At 49.4% G+C, this 21,053-nt stretch overlaps 1 protein-coding gene and 1 long non-coding RNA gene across 3 annotated transcripts in view; one reads left to right on the plus strand and one right to left on the minus strand.

Moving 5' to 3' along the window:
• Positions 1-21,053, plus strand: part of LOC123517780 — a 199,082-nt gene that overhangs the window by 117,281 nt on the left and 60,748 nt on the right. Inside the window, exon 3 of the long non-coding RNA XR_006678583.1 lies at positions 6,488-6,564. This is a non-coding gene — a long non-coding RNA (uncharacterized LOC123517780). The remainder of the gene's footprint in view (positions 1-6,487; positions 6,565-21,053) is intronic.
• The window catches only part of LOC123517779, a 118,623-nt gene that overhangs the window by 64,882 nt on the left and 32,688 nt on the right, over positions 1-21,053 (minus strand). For both annotated transcript variants that reach the window (XM_045278235.1, XM_045278236.1), the window contains one exon: positions 17,096-17,532. In XM_045278235.1, coding sequence (XP_045134170.1) covers positions 17,096-17,165 — 70 coding nt within the window. In that variant the 5' untranslated portion in view covers positions 17,166-17,532. The remainder of the gene's footprint in view (positions 1-17,095; positions 17,533-21,053) is intronic.

The following is a 21,053-nucleotide window of genomic DNA, read 5'->3' on the forward strand; positions in this document are numbered from 1 at the left end:
AAAGCTGAAAAAAATAATGGCCTGAGATAAGATGGTCTTTTCACTAGATATTCTCCTTTTTATTATTTCTTTACGTGAATGCTTATTTTATTTGTTTTTCCTCCCTCCCCTTCCTTCCTTCTGTGTAGCGGTGTGGGGATGTGGTAGCTGTGTGTTTGTGTGTGTGTGTGCGTGCATGTGTGTGCTTTCTGTGTTGTAAATGGAAGTGTGGTGGTTGTGGCTGGACGGGCAAGGGCAAGTTTTGAGGGATGTGTTTCCCGGCGAGGTTGGAGCGGCCCACCAGCGTCACCGAGAGATCACTGGAGTAGATGGAGACACGCTGCAATTTCAGATCCTCTTTGACGCGCTGGAGGAGCTTTAGGGAGTCGAGGGTAAAGGAGGGGATGAGGCCGGGAGACAGCGTACGGCCAAGTGATATAAACCGAGTCCCCGCACATCTGAGACGCTCACTCTCTCTCACTCCCTCCCTCCCAGTTTCGCTTTATTCCGCTTCACAATTTTCGAAACTGTTCTCTGTTTAGCCATCTCGTATAGATTTATCCACCCTGAGCTCTCCGGCTGTGTGTGTGTGTGTGTGTGTGTGTGTGTGTGTGTGTGTGTGTGTGTGTGTGTGTGTAAGTCTCCGACAAGCTAGAGGATCACGTGCTGGACTCGTGATCACAGCAACGCCCTTCGTGAGAGAACTTGAGCTCATATAATCCGATCTATGGGCAAGGCGGCGACCTTTCACACGCCACACGCCCCATCCTCTTGCTCAAGGAGGACAGGAACTGCTCGCTCATCACTGAAAACCTTTGCCAGTTGAGCGGGGCGCAAATCTTACCGTGCCCAGTGACAGGCGGGGACGTTACCACCGAGCTAGCGAGCAGTGTGTGTGTGTGTGTTTTAAGCATTGACATTTCTGTTATTTTATGCCCTGAAGCTCCGAGTATCGCAGGTACATTTAGCGTGATTGGTAGTGTAGGTGGACCAGTGTGAAATAAAGCCGCAAGTGATGTATTTATTGGTAAGGCGGGCAGTCAGGTACAGTCCTCCGTCTCACTTCACCCCCGCCCCGTCCCTCCCTCCCAAATTGGAGTGCTTCAGCTCATACAAAAGGGAAGGGTGGTGTTCAACGGCTACTGAAACGCACAATAGTCTTTCGGAAAGTAACAATAGTCGCGTAAATCGAATTAAGAGGCGAGCAAGGGATGCTATATCCGGCGCGCGACGGTGGTTGGGAGCTTCCTAGATCCAGGTTTGCTGCGTTATTATCTTGCTCCTTTGTGAGAAGGGACTTGTGTTTCCTTTCTTTTACATATCGCTTGTCGTTTTGATGCGGTCTTTCTCTCCAACCTTTTGCCAACTCTTACGATGCGCGGTGGCGACGAACACGGAATCCGCGGCCTTGTATGAAGGATTGCTGCGGGCGAGCTTTTCATGGAAAGCAGAATTTGTAACTTTCTATTCTTTGATTTTATAGCTCGCCATTTTTCATCCATTGGCGTTTAATTCTTCTTAATTTATGTACATAAAATATGGACCCCTGGATACGTTCATTTCCAACCACCACCACCACCACCACCACCACCACCACCACCACCACCACCACCACCACCACCACCACCACCACCACCACCACCACCACCACCACCACCACCACCACTACTACTACTACTACTACTACTACTACTACTACTACTACTACTACTACTACTACCACCACCACCACCACCACCACCACCACCACCACCACCCTACACACAGCATCACCGTCACCGCTAAATCAATAATGCATCCATCATCCACCCTTTCTCCATAGTGATCAGCCTGCCTTTGAGTGACACTTGCTCCCTCACTCCCTTGTCACAAAAAGCACCACATAACGATTGGTGTAGCGTTGTACAAGTCCTTGCTTTACCACCACCACCACCACCACCGCTCGCAGAACCCTTCCGTCTCATTAAGCCTCTCAGGGACACACGCCTCCCCTTCCTCACTCCCTCTCGCAAAACAAAAGCCGCACTATCGCCTTCATGGGACTTCTGTTGGAAAACTTTCTAAATAAAAACTTCTCCCGCTGTCAAACCTGCCACGCAGACAGTAATGGTACGGCACACATCCACATCAACCACATGCTTGCCTTGTGGACGCGGAGCGCGGTTCTCCCTTGGTCCACGCCGATCCGCTCAGCCCCACTCAGAACCGCTCAGCCGTATTCAGCCTTCTCCCGGCCCCGTCCCGCCCCGGTCTAATCTTCGTCCCCATCCCGCCTTTGCTTTCACTGGTCTCCATCCCGACCTCTTCTGTCCCCATTCCATCTTAGTTAACGTTATTCTATTTCTTTCTTTCTTTGTTTCTGTCTTGGTCCGTTTCGCCGCTGTCGTGTGCCTGCCTCATCTCAATCCAGCTTCCGTCCTCATCCCGCCCTGGTTCTCATGGTTCCCTGAGCCGCCGTCCTCCCAGTCCCGTTTCCGTTCTTGAGCGTCGTGTTCCAACTTAAGGTCCCGCGCGGCGGTCACCCAGAACCCTCTGTGCACTTACCTACTACACCTTACAAGCCCCGCCGCACTCACAGCTCACCTCGCTCCCAGCACGTAGCTCCAGCCTACTCTGCTGCGGCTAATCTGACATTAGACTGTAGTTGAGGCGGACGGAGAGGGTGGAAGGGAGGCGACTCAGAGGAAGAAATTACAGTCGCTAGGGAGAAGGGGAGGCAGCAAGCGGCGGACGGGTATGTTGCAGCCTGTGAGGAATTATCCTGTGAGAGGAAAAAATACTGTTCGCCCCTCAGAGGCTGTCAGTCCTCAGAGCGGGCAGTGGCGAGTCCCTACACTTCCCCGGCCGCGCTCAGGAAAATATAGAAAGGTGCTGGAAAAACGTATGCATAAAAGTCAGCCTTTTGTCCTGACACAAACGAAAAATATGCCTACTGTATAAAATTGTATCCAGGCGTACGTCCATTTCTCCCTCTTTTATGCTGTAGAAAACCCAGACTTCCCTTGTTATTTTTTTTCCTCGTTACTTTTTCCTGCCTTTTCTATCCTTCGTCTATTCCCACAGTGACTTAAATTCCGTAGTGCCGCTTTGTCACTAGTAATGATCCTTCTACAGTATAGCATCTTCTGTTCTACCTTGCCGGCTGAGTGGATGACGGAGGGGAGGCGGGGTTGGAGCTTAGGGGAGGCCCAGCGAGGTCTCAAAACATAGAGGAGGTGACGCGCCCTCTTGAGCCACTGCCAAGTGCTGTATTGATTGCTGGGCGGCGTAGTTCTCCGTCAGGCCGTTGTGTGATGCGTGTAAAGGCGAGACGCGGCCAGTCACTCCGCCTCACGCCCTCACGCCCTCACTCCCCCTCCCCCCACCCACTATCATCTCTACCTCCATCTCCTCTGCTCTCATCACTGCCCCCTCCTCCTCCTCCTCCTCCTCCTCCTCCTCCTCCTCCTCCTCCTCCTCCTCCTCCTCTACCCACCCACTCCCTCCCTCCCTCTCCCACGGGTATCCTCATTTTTTCCTCCTCCTCCAATGTTTTCTTTCCCTGTCTCTCACTCATTGCTTTCCTCCCTCCACAATTACTTTCTTCCAGTGTTTTGCCTCCCTTTCTCTTCTTCCTTCGCTACAATTTTCCTTCTTTCTCACACTCGCTGCATTTCTTCACATTAGCGTCTTTTTATTAGTCATTTCCTCCATTGTCCAATTCTTTGTTCATTATCCGACCATCTTTATCTTCCCTTCCCCTGTATCTCCTTCCCTCTAATGCCAAGAAGTGGTTCCGTCTTTCCCCGCACACGAGTACTTTCTTCTCTCCAATACTATTTTTTCTCTCTCTCTTCCGTTCCCCGTCCCGCCAGCGCTCCTTTCCTAGAGCTCTCCACCTCTCCCCGCCTCTCCCTTTCTCTCCCTGCCTCTCTCCCTTCTCACTATTACTTCTCCCCCGCTGTTGTCACCATCGCATTCCCTCTCCACACTCCCGCTGATATCTCTCCTCTCTCTTTCCCCTCTCTCTCTCTCTCCTCCTCCTCCACCACTACCACCACCAGGAAAGGACCGATGCTTCTCACGTCTTAGTTGTTTCTCTCCTCGTGTTTATATATATCTAAGTTTCATTATTTCCGTGTGTCTCGCCTCACGCACGCGTCCGCTATTTATTTGTTTTGTTTATTGTGTGGTTATTATTGCTGTTATTTTTGTTGTTGTTGTTTGGGATGTTGTGGTTGTCATTTTGGAGTGTTTGTTCTATAGTGTCTGTGTGTGTGTGTGTGTGTGTGTGTGTGTGTGTGTGTGTGTGTGTGTGTGTGTGTGTGTGTGTGTTAGGGTAGCTCGTGAATATGCGGGCGAGTGAAACAAACACACGAAGACAGGTACAGTACATTAAGTTGAAGTATGCAGGTGATCAGTCCACAACAAACAAACAAAACACACACACACACACACACACACACACACACACACACACACACACACACACACACACACACACACACACACACACACACACACACACACACACACACGTAAAGAGTCACGTTGCCTACACGAACACAAATATGCTCCCCCAACAAAGCAGTCCCTCACTCCTCACCGCACGAAGCCTTCCTCTCCCCTCGTCCCCTGCCCCTCTAACTCCGGCCCTCGGCATAATGGCCTGACAAACACCAGCTTGCCGCTAAATTTTCCACCGGATATGAACTGAGACCGGTTATCTACATGCAAATTGGCCACCTCAAAAAGACAGGCCAGGGTGGTATTAGCTTGTCCTTGTGTGTGTGTGTGTGTGTGTGTGTGTGTGTGTGTGTGTGTGTGTGTGTGTGTGTGTGTGTGTGTGTGTGTGTGTGTGTGTAGGAGCCACGCCACTCAAGGGCAGCCTCGCGGGAATTGTGTGCTGGGAGGTGGACCCTTTGTTGCGCCTCAACTGGATCCGGACTGTCCCGTGTGCGTTAAATATGAAAGGGAATGAAAGTGGAAGCCGCTTGGTTGTATGGTAGAGAGAGAGAGAGAGAGAGAGAGAGAGAGAGAGAGAGAGAGAGAGAGATTATATACTGGACAGGCAGATATACAAATAAAAGTGACATTTCCTTTAGATACAGGTGTGTGTGTGTGTGTGTGTGTGTGTGTGTGTGTGTGTGTGTGTGTGTGTGTGTGTGTGTGTGTGTGTGTAGGTGGGAGTACAGGATACAAATGCCCTGGGATGCGGGTGTGGGTATGTGCGTCCCTCGAGTGTAGATTGCTTTCTTCCCTCCTGTTTGTCCTCCTCTCATTGTCCTCCTTGTATTTGGAAATGCACTGAACCATCTCTTAACACACACACACACACACACACACACACACACACACACACACACACACACACACACACACACACACACACACACACACACACACACACACACACACACACACACACACACACACATACACTGTATAATACCGTCCCTCACTCCATGACTGTTGCCTCACTAAGTCTTCGTTAAATGGTTTCTTTTTCCCTCATCCATGAAAAACTTTTAATTTATGGGATAGAATTTTTTTTTTCTGACTACCGTATTATTCTTCTCCCTTTCACCTTTAGCCGACTCATGGAAATTAGGTTTGTGTGTGTTTTTTTTTTTTAAATATATTTTATCCTGCATAGCAAGTACTTTTTATGAAATTATATATAAGTTGAGAAGAAATAAAGTCTTTGTGCGGAGAGTCAGACAGACAGACTGGCTAGACACACACACACACACACACACACACACACACACACACACACACACACACACACACACACACACACACACACACACACACACACACACACACACACACACACACACACACACACACACACACACACACACACACACACACACACACACACACACACACACACACACACGACTGATGCGTACCTCGGATTATTGAATTGATCCTCCTTCAAGGTTAATCTCCTAAACCTTTATATCCTGCCTATATTATCGCTCCTCGCGCCTGTGTCCCACCACCACCACCACCACCACCACTACCACCGTCCTCTTGGCAGCTCCCTCAGCCTCCCTTGGTGTGCGGGAAATGCCGGAGTGTTGGTGGTTAGTTTGCGTGTGATTAAAGCACGAATTGTAAGCCCCAATTTATATGTGTTAATTATGCAGCTGTATGTGGGGCCTGATTGGATGATTGTGAGGGCGAGGGTGATGACTCGACCCGGGGAGGGAGGAGAGGACTGACGGATGGGAGTATATTGGGGCAAAAGAGAGAGAGAGAGAGAGAGAGAGAGAGAGAGAGAGAGAGAGAGAGAGAGAGAGAGAGAGAGAGAGAGAGAGAATATCAGGGTAAACTGTCACGTTGTTGTAATATATCATATTTCCAAGCCTACCCAGACACACACACACACACACACACACACACACACACACACACACACACACACACACACACACACACACACACACACACACACACACACACACACACACACACACACACACACAACATTAACATGATATACATTTTTCCACCCCAGGTTCCCAGTGCGGACGGACGACTCCCAGAACACCAGGTAGCGACGGGCACACTGCCTCCCCGCGCTCTCCCCGAACCGTAAGTCAGAAATAATGGTTACAAGTTTGAGCTATTAAGAGGCGCACACATTACGCTAACTTGGCCCGAGTAATGGTTATGGACGGCCTCCTGAAGCCGACTCTCCGCTTAATGGCTGCCTTTCTTCATTCACCCGCCGTTAAGTCACTCGATCGATCATATGTCCCCTTCCGGAGAGGTGCGGAATACAGGTGTACCGACATGTATCATTGCCGCCGCCTCGCTGCTAAGACAGAGAGAGAGAGAGAGAGAGAGAGAGAGAGAGAGAGAGAGAGTTGTATCTCAAGAAAATATAACACAAGGGTGAGAGAGAGAGAGAGAGAGAGAGAGAGAGAGAGAGAGAGAGAGTTGTATCTCAAGAAAATATAACACAAGGGTGAAAACAAGTTACCGTGTTGCGTTGCTATAGTGGTGGTAGTGGCGATGGTGGCTGCGGCGGTGGTAGTGGTGCAGGGTGTCAGCGGTCACTTCCTAAATGAGGTTTCAAGTAGCATCTCTGGCGGCCATTAGAGGGATATGTGAATAGCCTGTTGGTGTTGGTGCCATGAGGAAGGAGGGAGGGAGGGAGGGCGTGAGTGTGGAGTCCTACCGCCATGCCGCTGTGCTGTCAGGAGGCGTCTCGTTCAGAAATACTTGGCTGACAGGATTGAGTGCACTCAGGACTTCAGTGGAATGCAAAGTTTCCTCAGTGCTTCCTGAGGAAAGTCAGAAAGTTTTACTCTCGGAGGGTATTCTAACTTTTCCCTGTGATTTCCTTTCCCATGAACCTGTTTCCAAAGTTAATTATGCTGGCCCCGCGTGGCTTCACCCGCCGAAAAGTCCCAACCGCGAAAAAACACAGGTTCGTGTAAACAGACCAGCCTCGAGCACACGTCCTGCTCCAGCAATTGGGTGTTTTTTCCCTTCCCTGGCGGGACGCGAGGCAGGGGGCGGAGCCAAAGCCTGACCGGGATTATGGGAAGAGTCAGGCACGGAGGTTTACTGCTCTCAGTTAGGAATGAGAGGGAAGGTGAGGTGAGGCTCCGACTGTCAGGTCGAAGAGAGCTCAGGATTCCAGCAATGTTGAAAGAAGCGTTAGAAAATTGGTATAATGATAAGTAGGGACGTCCTAAAGTGGAACTTTGTGGGGCGCCTCTCTTAGTGCCTCGCCACTCCTCGGGCTCCAGGGAGAGACTGCTCGCCACCATTCCCTTCATCTCGTGTTTAATGGGGCGCTCCTTTATGTTTCTTGCTCCCAGCATCGCACGCCATGTACGGGTGTCATGGAGGCTGCCTTGCCTCCGCCTCCTCGTCTTGTTCACGCGACAGACGTCGTTAATCACGTGATGGAGCCAATTCGCGTCGCTGTGGTGGCCTCTCCCTAAGGAGGCTTGCTTCCTACCGTCAGCAGCGTGTCGCCTCCCCGTGTCACCAGCTCTCCTGGCCCGTGAGATGCATATGGTGGAACGATCATAATTTTGGCCGCAGCAGCCATCGGGCCAGGGATCAGGGTGGCCGCCATAAGAGCCGGAGGTAAATGTCCCCAGCAGGATACACTCGGCAAGATGAAGGTGGCGGTGGCGGTGTACAGAGGCGCGGCGCCCCCAGACTCGCCCCACGCACCCCACACGGGGAGTCGATATTGCTGTACCAGTTTTCGCAGCTGTTTGGATGCTGCTAGAGTCTGAATGATCTTTAAAAGAGCAGATATTGTTTTTAAATGTGCAGTAGTTATCTCTTTGTTTTTAACAGCGTACATTCAACAGGGAAATAATCTCAGTGTGTTCCCTCTACGTTCAGGCGTTTAGTTTTTATTAACTTTTTTGTTTGTTAGTGCCAGTACTTTTTGTTGAGCGCGGCTTGAGTAATGTCTGGTGAAGCAGCCACCATTCAGGCTGCCAGGCGCTGGGTATTGGAACTCCACCCCGCCTCCCTCGTGCTTCCTTCCCCCCGACACCCGCCACTTAACTCTCTACCGACGCCACGCACCACGCACCATACCTCTGCGCCTGCAGTGTAACATTTTTTTATTTATATATCTGGCTGGTATCGCGGTATGTTTTATCTTATATTTTACCTTAACTACAGCCCTGCGTGAATGTTGGCATGACGAGCGAAGGTACCTGTGATGAAGGGCAGTCAAATTAGGGTAGAGCATATCGTGTGTGTGTGTGTGTGTGTGTGTGTGTGTGTGTGTGTGTGTGTGTGTGTGTGTGTTCACCTCGGTCACCTGCTGGTCACCCAGCCAGTCTTCCCCATTACTGAGCGAGATCAGAGCTCATAGACCGATCTTCGGGTAGGACTGAGACCACAACACACTCCACACACCGGGAAAGCGAGGCCACAACCCCTCGAGTTACATCCCGTTCCTATTTACTGCTAGGTGAACAGGGGCTACACATTAAGAGGCTTGCTCATTTGCCTCGTCGCCCCGGGACTCGAACCCGGCCTTCTCGATTGTGAGTCGAGCGTGCTAACCATTACACTATGCTGTGTGTGTGTGTGTGTGTGTGTGTGTGTGTGTGTGTGTGTGTGTGTGTGTGTGTGTGTGTGTGTGTGTGTGTGTGTGTGTGGTTCCCATGCAGTAGGCTTCACAGCAGGCGCAGGAAGCAGAGCAGATGAGTCAGGTAGATGGCAGTCGTTCGGTATATCAGTGCGCACCACCACTTGCAGTTAATGGCGGTGTCCTGAGTGTCGGCCAGACCAAAACAATTTGTCCAGCACTTCTGTTAGGGATCAGTCCTTCTATTTACATAGTTACCTCATAAATCGAATAGTTGTTACGCTGAGCAGCAGAACCATCACCGTGACCTAATGAGACGGGAGGAGTTTATTGTGCGGTCTCCTTGACTACTCTGCACCTCATCTACACCAACCTAACATAAGCTAACCTTATAACCTGCCCTGCCATGCCCTGCCCTGCCCTGCCCTAACCTTACCTTACCTTATCTTACCTTACCTTACCTTACCTTAAATCACCTTATCTTATCTTACCTTACTTTACCTTACCTTACCTTACCTTACCTTACTTTACCTTACCTTACCCTACCCAACACAACCCAACCTAAATCTAACGTGTACTCCTCCCAGTCCGTCCGTCTACCCACCATCCAGCGCTCCTGCCATCCCCTTGCCCATCACCAAGCCCGTCCCCCCCCCCTCTCCCTATCTTCAGGAGCTGCCTCACCACCACCGCCACAAACACAAAGCCTTCCTGAAAGCGAAACTGGAAACTGGAATGTGATGCAGCGCGATAGAAATCTTTATTATTTTAGTTTCATTTGTGTACCTGAAAGCGAGGGCGGGATGACAAAGGGAAAGGTCCTTTTATTCTGTTTCCTTAGATTGCATATTTTTATTTTATTCTATATATTTTTTTTTGCTTCCCAGCGTGTCTCGTTATTTCAGTACATCAACGCGTGTGATTATTTTCATTTTACCACCGAGGCCTACATACATACATACGTACATACATACATACATAAATGCATTCATCATCTAGTCGTGTATCAGTTAATGTGTAAAGTATAGAAACGTTTCCTTGCCTTTACCTGTGCATTAATATGTCCCTCTGCCTCTTATCCTCGTGTGTGAGGCAGCCAGCTCCCCTCTGAAAGTCCCCTCCATTACTACCTGGCTTTCCTCTAGTCTCAGTAAAAGGTGAGGAGTCTGATAAAAAAAAAAGGTTCAGAAGATGGAGGGGGCAGGGTTTGGTAGGGAAGGTGAATGCTAGAACAGAGCTACGTATAAAGTGTTTTAAGCGTCGCGTGTTCTTGTAAAATGAAAGCAAGATGTCACGGGTGATTCTCGTTTTGTGTTTCATGAATGATGGTGATGATGATGACGAAAGATAATGATAATAATAATAATAATAATAATAATAATAATAATAATAAGAGGAGGAAGAAACAGGAGGAGGAGGAGCAGAAGAAGAAAAATAGAGAAAAAGAATCTTGGAACTAAACTTATAGGAAAAAGTAAGTAAAATTTAATTAATTATGCTGAGATACTGAAGTATTTACGTATATGTGGTGAGAGAGAGAGAGAGAGAGAGAGAGAGAGAGAGAGAGAGAGAGAGAGAGAGAAGGGGGATTGTTACATATATAGAAAACACTAATAATTCATAGGGACTGGGAACATAAATGTACTTTGGTAGTTCAATGTTGTGTTGAGTTTGATGTAGCGGCTTTGTGGGGGATGCAGTTTGTTACTACGTATTGGTATTGCGGGATTTCATTAACATATATTGGTTGGCTGCTGTGGGAATACCTATATGTACGCAATTCACACACTCGCGCTAATTGTTTTAAACTTTAGTGGAGTTCTGCTTCTGAAACTTTGCCCGGGAAAAATAAAGATGAATAAAGGATCTGATATTTTGTTGGCTCTCTCTCTCTCTCTCTCTCTCTCTCTCTCTCTCTCTCTCTCTCTCTCTCTCTCTCTCTCTCTCTCTCTCTCTCTCTCACACACACACACACACACACACACACACACACACACACACACACACACACACACACACACACACACACACACACACACACACACACACACAGAGAGAGAGAGAGAGAGAGAGAGAGAGCTATGTACCATCTCAGTCAACATACAAGCTACAAACGATAAGAAAGCTATTTTTATCCCCCTCTTCTCTGTGTCATTAGTCTTAAGATGACAGTGTTCTTCCCGCCCTGTGCCTTGGTCCCACCACCACCACCACCACCACCACCACCACCACCACCACCCCACTCTAGCCCCGCATCCTCTAGCGCCGTCCATCACCCCGCTAGAGGATTACTCGGCCAGCAGTGAGGCAGACCGTGGCGGAAGTCTCCACGTTGCGGGGGTACATTTTCACTCTGAACCGGAAATACAGTGCTCTTATTCTGAAGCAAATCCCACAATGATGAGGCGGTGGAGGCTGCGTGGTGTGCCCCCTTTCCGCCGCCCCCGCCACCCCGCCGCCTCCACCGCCGCCCCTCACCAAGGGCTCACAGCTCGCCCCCAACCATTTCGTTCTGCACGCTCGACTGCAACTGCAAGGGGAGGGTCACTGCCTGGTCGCCTCACACCTGCACCTTTTATCTGTGTGTGCGTGTGTGTGTATGTGTGTGTGTGTGTGTGTGTGTGTGTGTGTGTGTGTGTGTGTGTGTGTGTGAGAGAGAGAGAGAGAGAGAGAGAGAGAGAGAGAGAGAGAGAGAGAGAGACGATTTATCTTGGTAGTATTAAACGCTTTGGTCATTCCTTACCACTATTTTGAAAGGCCACAGAGATGACTATAGCCGCTTCTCACACCATTTCCACCATCCACGATACGTACACAGGCCTTACTAAACCACCAAACCACCGCGGCAATCACAGAGCCACCCAGTAACCTCCTGCATGTAGAGTATATTGAAAAAAAAATAAGAAAGAAAGAAGGGCGGCGCGACAAGACGGCAATACGTTTTAAAATATGGATCTTTGAGACGCCAATAATCCGTGACAGCCAGATTGTAACCTCGGTGTCTCTCTCGGGTGCCGTTGCTTCCCGTCCCTGACACACAGAGCAGTGGAAGGGGGAAGGGGTAGGGAGGGGTGGAGTATCTGGGGAGTGAGTGAGCTTAATTTCTTTTCCCGTCTGTAGAGGAAATCGTTACTCTGCTTTCATCAGGCAATTGGTTAAGCGCTCTTTACTGCCCTAGTTTACTTTCTCTCTCTCTCTCTCTCTCTCTCTCTCTCTCTCTCTCTCTCTCTCTCTCTCTCTCTCTCTCTCTCTCTCTCTCTCTCTCTCTCTCTCTCTCTCTCTCTCTCTCTCTCTCTCTCTCTCTCTCTCTCTCTCTCTCTCTCTCTCTCTCTCTCTCTCTCTCTCTCTCTCTCTCTCTCTCTCTCTCTCTCTCTCTCTCTCTCTCTCTCTCTGCAGTGATTCATGATTCAAGTGATTTACGATGTCACATATATCTTAAACTTTTCTTGCTATTTTTTTCTGTTCGTGTTTTGTATCTTTTTTTTTTTTATTTTATGTTGTCCTGCGAGGGATGGGAGTTGTGAAATGTAGTGACGGGGGCGGGAGGGCTTGTGGGGAGCGAGGCAATGCAGGCTTGGGCGTGGTGATGGCGTGGGCGTGTCTCTGGTGAAGGGATTGGGTGCGGGCGAGAAGGGCTGATAAAAGGAGACTGAAATAGAAAAAAAATATATGTAGTAAAAAAATATGCCTGGGAGGTACAGAGAGAGAGAGAGAGAGAGAGAGAGAGAGAGAGAGAGAGATTATGTAATGATACAAGGTGATGTGTGTTGAATGGTGTGCTGGAAAGAGTCACCGCAAACACTCTTAGCCACCCATCACACCTCGCCCTGCCTTACGTCTTCCCTTCTCTCCTTTCCTCGCTCGCAGCTCCTAAGTCGACTGGTGTGGGGCGGGAGGCTGTCTGACGCGTAACCAGGTAATCGTCGAGCAATTTGGTAAAGTGTTTGGGAAGACGATGCTGGCTTGGCTGGTTGGCTGGCTGGCTGGTGTGCTGGTTGGGGTTGTGCAGATTATGTAACTAACCTAAACACAGTGCAAATGGGAGGTGTAATTACTGCGCTGTTTGTATGGACCCTGTTCGTATCCCCTTGCTTGTAGTTAGTTCTCCCAAGTCCCCGGAATGAAAGGAGTGATGGTGATTCGTGCGCTTAATACGTGGGAGTGTAAGAAACGTTACTTTTTCCCTGATAAATGTGTGAGGTTTCGTAAATCTCGGGAGTCAGTAATGATAAACGCTTAACGACTCTGCAAATGTGTTATAAATGCGTTTCCTCTCTCCATCTCTCCTTCCCACCGTCTCTTTCTCCTTCTCTCTTTTTTATTCATATAAATGCATTTTTTTTTTTTCATCAGATATACATCGTTGGATCGCGTCGGTTCATCACGGTTGGGTTGCCATGAATACCCTCGTGTTTCCTATTGATTTGCACCCTCATTATACACTCCTTTTTTTCCTCCCCCCTCCTTGTCCCATTTTCCCTCAGTCGTGTATTTAATCTCTCCTCCACACTCTATTCTTTGACACCCCGGCTCTCATCATTCAGCCTCTCCCTTTTGCTCATCGCATTCTGAAATCTGGGCTCGCACCACTCTTCCCTGTGCTCGTCCCCTACACTCTTCCTCTCTCTCTCTCTCTCTCTCTCTCTCTCTCTCTCTCTCTCTCTCTCTCTCTCTCTCTCTCTCTCTCTCTCTCTCTCTCTCTCTCTCTCACACACACACACACACACACACACACACACACACACACACACACACACACACACACACACACACACACACACACACACACACACACACACACACACACACACAAACAAGCAAACAAAACGAACAAACAAACAAAACAAACAAATTCATTCATTCATTCTCTCTCTCTCTCTCTCTCTCTCTCTCTCTCTCTCTCTCTCTCTCTCTCTCTCTCTCTCTCTCTCTCTCTCTCTCTCTCTCTCTCTCTCTCTCTCTCTCTCTCTCTCTCTCTCTCTCTCTCTCTCTCTCTCTCCTTCGATACACTCACCACCCTCTCGCACAGTCCTGCTCTCGACCATCACTTCAGTCGATACGCAAAGTCTTTGGTTCCCTCGGTACCTCAAAGACTCCCTTGTCGGCACCACCCCCTCCCCCCAACACTCCCTTCCCTTCCTGCCGTGCCTGCTTCGCCTGCCTCGCCAGCCTCGCCCCTCCCTCATCCCTCCCCTCCATTCCCTCCCTCCTCCCAGCCTCGCCACGCCTCCCTGCGCCAGGTAACAGCAGTGTGGGGGGAAATGAAATAAAACATGGAAAAGTGTTAAATGCAACCAAAGAGAAGCAAGTGAGTTGAAGAGGTGTGTGTGTGTGTGTGTGTGTGTGTGTGTGTGTGTGTGTGTGTGTGTGTGTGTGTGTGTACGTGTCCTTGTGTTTTTGTGTTGAAAAATATATAGGGTATATTTCTAGTTGTTTAATTGCTCAAGTATTACCTTAAAAGTTTACTTATATGACCATTAGGTAGAGAGAGAGAGAGAGAGAGAGAGAGAGAGAGAGAGAGAGAGAGAGAGAGAAACTTGCTCTTTGATGCGAGTTTCCTTTCATTTGTAACTGTTCTGCGTCGAGGCTCGCCTGCACGGCCCCTCGTCCCGGCGCCGTGATACAGACGCCCAGCCCGGGAGCCGCAGGGCTGCGCCATATTAACGCTCACCAATTTAATTCATTCCTGAACAATTTTCGAAACACATTCTCGAGGCGGAACCAGTGAGAAGGACCGAAGCGTGGCGAGTGGGAGGGCGAAAGGAGGAGGAGGGGAGAACGAAGTTAGTTGTCCTCCCCTCTTACTGCCCCCACCACTCACTGCCTTCTCCTCCGTCTCCTCCTCTTCTTCCTCCTGCTGGTGTTATTCTTCTGTTTCCCAGCACGGCTCTCTGCTTCCCACCAAGGCGAGGTAACGACGACTATCAGTCTCTCTCTTTGTTCATTGAACGTCTTCCAGATGAATAAAATCAATAAATAGATCCAAAGTTGGAAATATGAGGCTGAAGACGCGGGTTGTTGTGGGAAGCATCAGTCTCCACCGCCAGGCCTCCACTGCCCCGCAAGGAAACTACCTGAATAATGCGTTTTTAGCTGCATAGGTTGGGAATAGCGAGCTGGAACGAGTATGCTCTCTCTCTCTCTCTCTCTCTCTCTCTCTCTCTCTCTCTCTCTCTCTCTCTCTCTCTCTCTCTCTCTCTCTCTCTCTCTCTCTCTCTCTCTCTCTCTCTCTCTCTCTCTCTCTCTCTCTCTCTCTCTCTCTCTCTCTCTCTCTCTCTCCTGCTCTTGTATTTATTCGCGTATCGCTTTGTGTGTATTAATCTGCCTGTAATTCCTAATCCATTTATGTAGTTTTTTTTCACGGCTCCGCAGCGCAAGGGAGTAATGAGGTGGAGTAAGCGGCGGGTGTGGATGTGGACGCCTTCCCCGGACCTGCACCACTCCACCCACCCACCCATCCACTCCCCTCCTGCTCCTTAATGATCACATCTCCGGGAGGGTTACTGCCGCGGGAGATCTTTTTTTTTAATCCCCCCCTCCTCTTTTTCCAGCGCCACACACACACACGCACACACACACACACACACACACACACACACACACACACACACACACACACACACACACACACACACAGCATAAAGGCAAGCAGTTCACCCTGAGACTCGACCATTACAGTAACAGAGGCAAAACTGCTCTGCATTTGGCGTCCGTCGCGCTGGACTGTTCTCTCCCAGCCATGACAATATCAGCAAAACAATAACGTGTAGGAAGGAATATACGCCCAAGAAAACTGCGGGATAAAAATACTGGCAGCAATAGAAAAGTAACAAAGAAGGTCCTTGTATAATCGCAGCAGTATAAGCAGGACATGAAGGGAGAAGGAGCCGTGACGCCCTTTCCCTGTTGCTGCTGATCAGAAGGACGCCTAGCCGCCCCTTCACGTGTCCCAACTCTGCTGGGAAGGAGAAACATGTAACATGCTTGGTGCGCTATGTTAACCCCATTGTTAGTCCCACCTTAGTGATCCCCCCGTCACCCCTTTCCTTGTGTCCCCAGCCATCCTGTCTCCCCGTCTCCTCCTGTGGTTGGATTCGTAATGCATTCGGGTGACATCACCGGCCGGAAGTGGAGAGCCATTGGCCAAGTTCGCTTTCCGGCCGTTTTCGGTTAACCCACGGTAATGTGGATCCCGCTGGCACCTTCTGGCCCATCGCTCACGCCGGCGAGGTAGAAGGAAGAGGAGGAGGAGGAGAGTGAGTCTGCACAGCGCCGCGGGAGTGTTGATCTAAGGCTTCGTGACGCTTCCGGCGGCCGGGGTGATGGCGATGTGTGCGAAGTGAGCGATGTACCCTGCATACACCACCTTCACGCACACTCGCGCCATTGCACTTTACTCTTTGGGTCGTGACGGCAGCCCTGCCACGCCACGCCGCTCATCTCACTCCTTACTCATATTTTCCCGTAATATTTTAAAATGTATGCACTCACCATAAGGTGGCAATCGTTCGTGTGGCGCAGAACTGCGCACTAAAGAAGAGACTTTGTCGCTCTAAACTTTTTATATGATTTCCCTTCGCTATAGGCTACACTGATTCTGCTGACTCGATAAAGGGAGGAACTTTTTTATCACCACTGAAACAAAAACAGGCGATTCGTGAACATGCGCTTCCCCTCGCCGGCACTACCCAGCGTCCCCTTCGGAAGGCAGGGGCCGAGGGGACGCCTCCTTTTACGAGCGTGCCTCTCGCCGCGATACAGCTTCGTAAACTGCGAGGAAGGAATTCATTGAATATTTACCACCTTGAGAAATGCTGAATAGAGACCATGAATCAAGAACTTTCTGTAACATCCTACTGGAAAATGTTGTGCCACGTACCGTAGACTTACTGCCAGAACCCTTCACTGACACACACACACACACACACACACACACACACACACACACACACACACACACACACACACACACACACACACACACACACACACACACACACACACACACACACACACACACACACACCAGCATGTTCCACTAAGACTCACCAGGTAGAGAGGCCGCGAGCAGCACCAGCAAGATAACCAGCTTGGTGGTGGGGTGGCCGAGGTGGGCCATAGTCAGGATACTGTCCGTAGCGCCTCTGTAGGGGTCAGGTGGCTGTGTAGAGGAGCTGTAGGGAGGCTACTGGGGGGAGGGTGCTGCTGGGCGTCCCACGAACCCCTCTTAGCCTTCCTCCTCCTCCTCCTCCTCCCCGTACTCCGTCTTGCAGTTCAGAAGGACGCAGTGTTCCCTATCTGATACATTGGTTGCTGAGACTCGCGTTCTCGGCCCTCTCGTGCTGCCGGTGTCCACGTCTGATTCTTGTCTGCGTTACTGGCGTCTCGCGTCACACTCACAGCCACTGGCACATCAACACATCAAAGCTCGGCAGTAACGAATCGGAAGTTTTATTCACTTTTATCGCCGAGTTACTCTAATCAACCTGGAATGAGAAAAAGAAAATGAATTAACTATTGACAGTGCAGATGATATACAGTGACTCTAATCATCATAACGCTGAATTTATGGAATATTTAGGGTATTGTAAAGTAATTAGCTTCATTTATTCTTATGTGATAGCGCGGACGAGTATTATAACTGAGTGTTCCATCCTCTGCCACCACTTCACACACACACACACACACACACACACACACACACACACACACACACACACACACACACACACACACACACACACACACACACACACACACACACACACACACACACACACACACACACACACACACACACACACACACACACACACACACACACACACACACACACACACACACACACACACACACACACACACACACACACACACACACACACACACACACACACACACACACACTTTCCCATGTTTACCTCATCTCGCCGTAGTCTCGCCGCGTCCTTACCTGTCTCCCTCCCGCCTGCCTGCCCGTCTCGACGCTGCAGATCACCTCTCATTTAAGACAAGTTATTCGCTCTCTTCCACACCCAGTTTACCTCATCTCGCCAGACCCTGCCCTTTCCCCTGTCTTCCTCCCGCCTGCCTGCCCGTCTCGACGCTGCAGATCACCTCTCATTTAAGACAAGTTATTCGCTCTCTTCCACACCCAGCCCCCGCTCCCCAGACCCTGCCCTTTCCCCCTGCTTCTCCTCTGAGGCGCCATCGTTCTTCCCTCCCCTGATACGCTCGGAATCCCTCTGAAACAAGTGTAAGCTATTCATTTTTGTTTTCATTACTAGCCCACACCTGCCCTCTCCTCCCATGCACCTGCGTCCCAGCATCCCCCCGTGCCTCTTCCTTTGCATATTCCTCACTGCACCGACGGACGCCTCCCCACAACGTGCTGGAAGGTGATTTTTTTCCTTCTTTCTCTCTATCTCTTTTTCTGTCTTTCTCCGCGTGCTTTCTTTCTTTCCCTCATTATCCTTGGTGCTTTCTTCTTTCCTTCACTCTCCGCCGCACTCTCCGTCCCTCCGTCCCGCTCTCTCTCTTTGGCGTCTTCCTTCCCGAGTCCTTTTTATCGAAACTTTTCCAGTCAGTAATTCACTTTTACTGCCCCCTGTTAGTTCTTCTTCCCTCTCCTTTCACCTCCCTCCACTCACTTCCACTCTTCCCGCCCTTCCATTCGCCTGTGTTATTCCTCCACCTGCCACTTCCTTTTCCTAATGCTTCTCTTTTCTGATTTTAACCTGTTTCTTCTCTCTCTCTCTCTCTTTCACTCCGTTTTCATTCTTTCTTCATGTTGCTTCTTATATTTCTCTCTCTCTCTCTCTCTCTCTCTCTCTCTCTCTCTCTCTCTCTCTCTCTCTCTCTCTCTCTCTCTCTCTCTCTCTCTCTCTCTCTCTCTCTCTCTCTCTCTCTCTCTCTCTCTCTCTCTCTCTCTCTCTCTCTCTCTCTCATCTCCCTTGGTCTTCAGTTTTCGCAGGTGATGGAGGAAGTTTGGTCGTTAAGGTAGATATTAATTAAGAGACAGACTCTGATCTCTGCCGGAAATATGGTTGTGAGGCCATTCACGATTTTGGTTCACACGCTCTCTCCTCTCTCACTCTCTCTCTCTCTCTCTCTCTCTCTCTCTCTCTCTCTCTCTCTCTCTCTCTCTCTCTCTCTCTCTCTCTCTCTCTCTCTCTCTCTCTCTCTCTCTCTCTCTCTCTCTCTCTCTCTCTCTCTCTCTCTCTCTCTCTCTCTCTCTCTCTCTCACACACACACACACACACACACACACACACACACACACACACACACACACACACACACACACACACACACACACACACACACACACACACACACACACACACACACACACACACAAAGAGAGAGAGAGAGAGAGAGAGATTAATATTGGGAGTGCTAGCAACAACGGTTCTTGAAATATATTAAGACAATGAAGGAGCAAGTAGGTCAATAAACATGGACTGTAAAATCCAAGTAAATGCCACAAAATGGCGAGGTACGATACGCCGAGAAGTGTTCAGGTCGCCTCCGCTGCGTCCTGTTTACAGCCGCGCTCACTGACGGCTTGGAAAAGAAAAAAATTGCCCTGGACAAGATCGGCTCTGGGACAATAAAAGAAAATCCTCCTTTCACAGTGCAAAACTGACGACTCCCTCGCTCGCGGGAGGTAAGAGGATCATCAGGCGGGATGGGAGGGGATGCGGCGCCGACCGACAGCCTGTTCCACATTTTTGGCTGTGGAATGGAAAAAAGAAAGTGACACATGGTAAGCCTCTCTGTAAGACTTGTGACAGGAACAGTAACACAACATTGGCTTGTTCTTGAAACTTTCATTCCTTGTTCTCTTATTTCAGTGAACTGTGACTCACAACATCTGTGATATTCCAAGCTTTCGGCAAGAAGGCTATTTATATCGCTACTTATGTGCCTCACGTTTAAACTATAAACTATTTCTAGGCGAGCTTCCTGGTGGTGGCGGCGGCGGCGGCGAGGTGGCCTGAGTGTCTTGTTCAGCTTGGCGGTAAATGGTAAGGAACGCGGCGTACTGTTAGGCTTTAATGTCATCTAAAAGAAATTAAGATATTTAATACCTCACGTGAAGGTTTTTCTTTTTTCGATGCTTAAGTGTTTTTTTTTTTTTTTTTTTTTCTCCTCGTGACCGGTGTCAAACACCTTCACTGCACTTTGTGTGCAGCACAACCTGATTGATCTCGGAACTGAGTTTCAACATCATAGTAGTGAACAAATGAATCCAAATCTCTAGCCATCAGTAATGTTCGTTGTGGAGCACAGTGGCACAGTGAGGCGTGGGGCTGCCTGGGACCACCACGATGTAGTACCACCCTGCAGACGGACGAAGACTGCACGACGCATCTCTTTTCTTTTGTCCTTTTCAGCGGATCGGAATTTTAATTAAACTCCAAGATTGTTTTCAGCCCTTGATTAATGGAGAGAGATTTGTGATGAAAATATTCTTTGGAAAGTCGTGAAATTCTCATGAAATCTCTGTGATAGTTAATCGTGGAGCTGGAGATGTGACCGAAGAGGCGGCCGTGTCACCTTGGTGTTATGAGACCGCTGACGAGACGCAACACCAGATGACGAGTGGCGTTAGTCTGTGTTGAAAGGAATAGACTGCCTTGTTCAGCTCGGCAAGACTTTATTTTCTCTTTTGTTAATGAGACTTTGCAATTCATGAATTTTGCTGAAGCAGTAATCCTGTGTTACTTTCTCTTCACCTTGTACAACTACCCTGATAAATCTCTAGTTCCTGGACGTTAAGGCTCGTTAAGTTGCCTCCCTCCATATGTAATGCCGGCAGCTGTTTTATTTTGTTTTTCGTGTGTGTGTGTGTGTGTGTGTGTGTGTGTGTGTGTGTGTGTGTGTGTGTGTGTGTGTGTGTTTAAGTCCTGAACGAACGTGTGAGCGAGTGCCATGAGGGAGAAGATCTCTGACGCCTTTCTCAGCTCAACGCCACTTCCACCACAGCGCGTAGGACGCGGCTG

The sequence above is a fragment of the Portunus trituberculatus genome, chromosome 42 (genome assembly GCF_017591435.1).
Source record: "Portunus trituberculatus isolate SZX2019 chromosome 42, ASM1759143v1, whole genome shotgun sequence".
NCBI lineage: Eukaryota > Metazoa > Arthropoda > Malacostraca > Decapoda > Portunidae > Portunus > Portunus trituberculatus.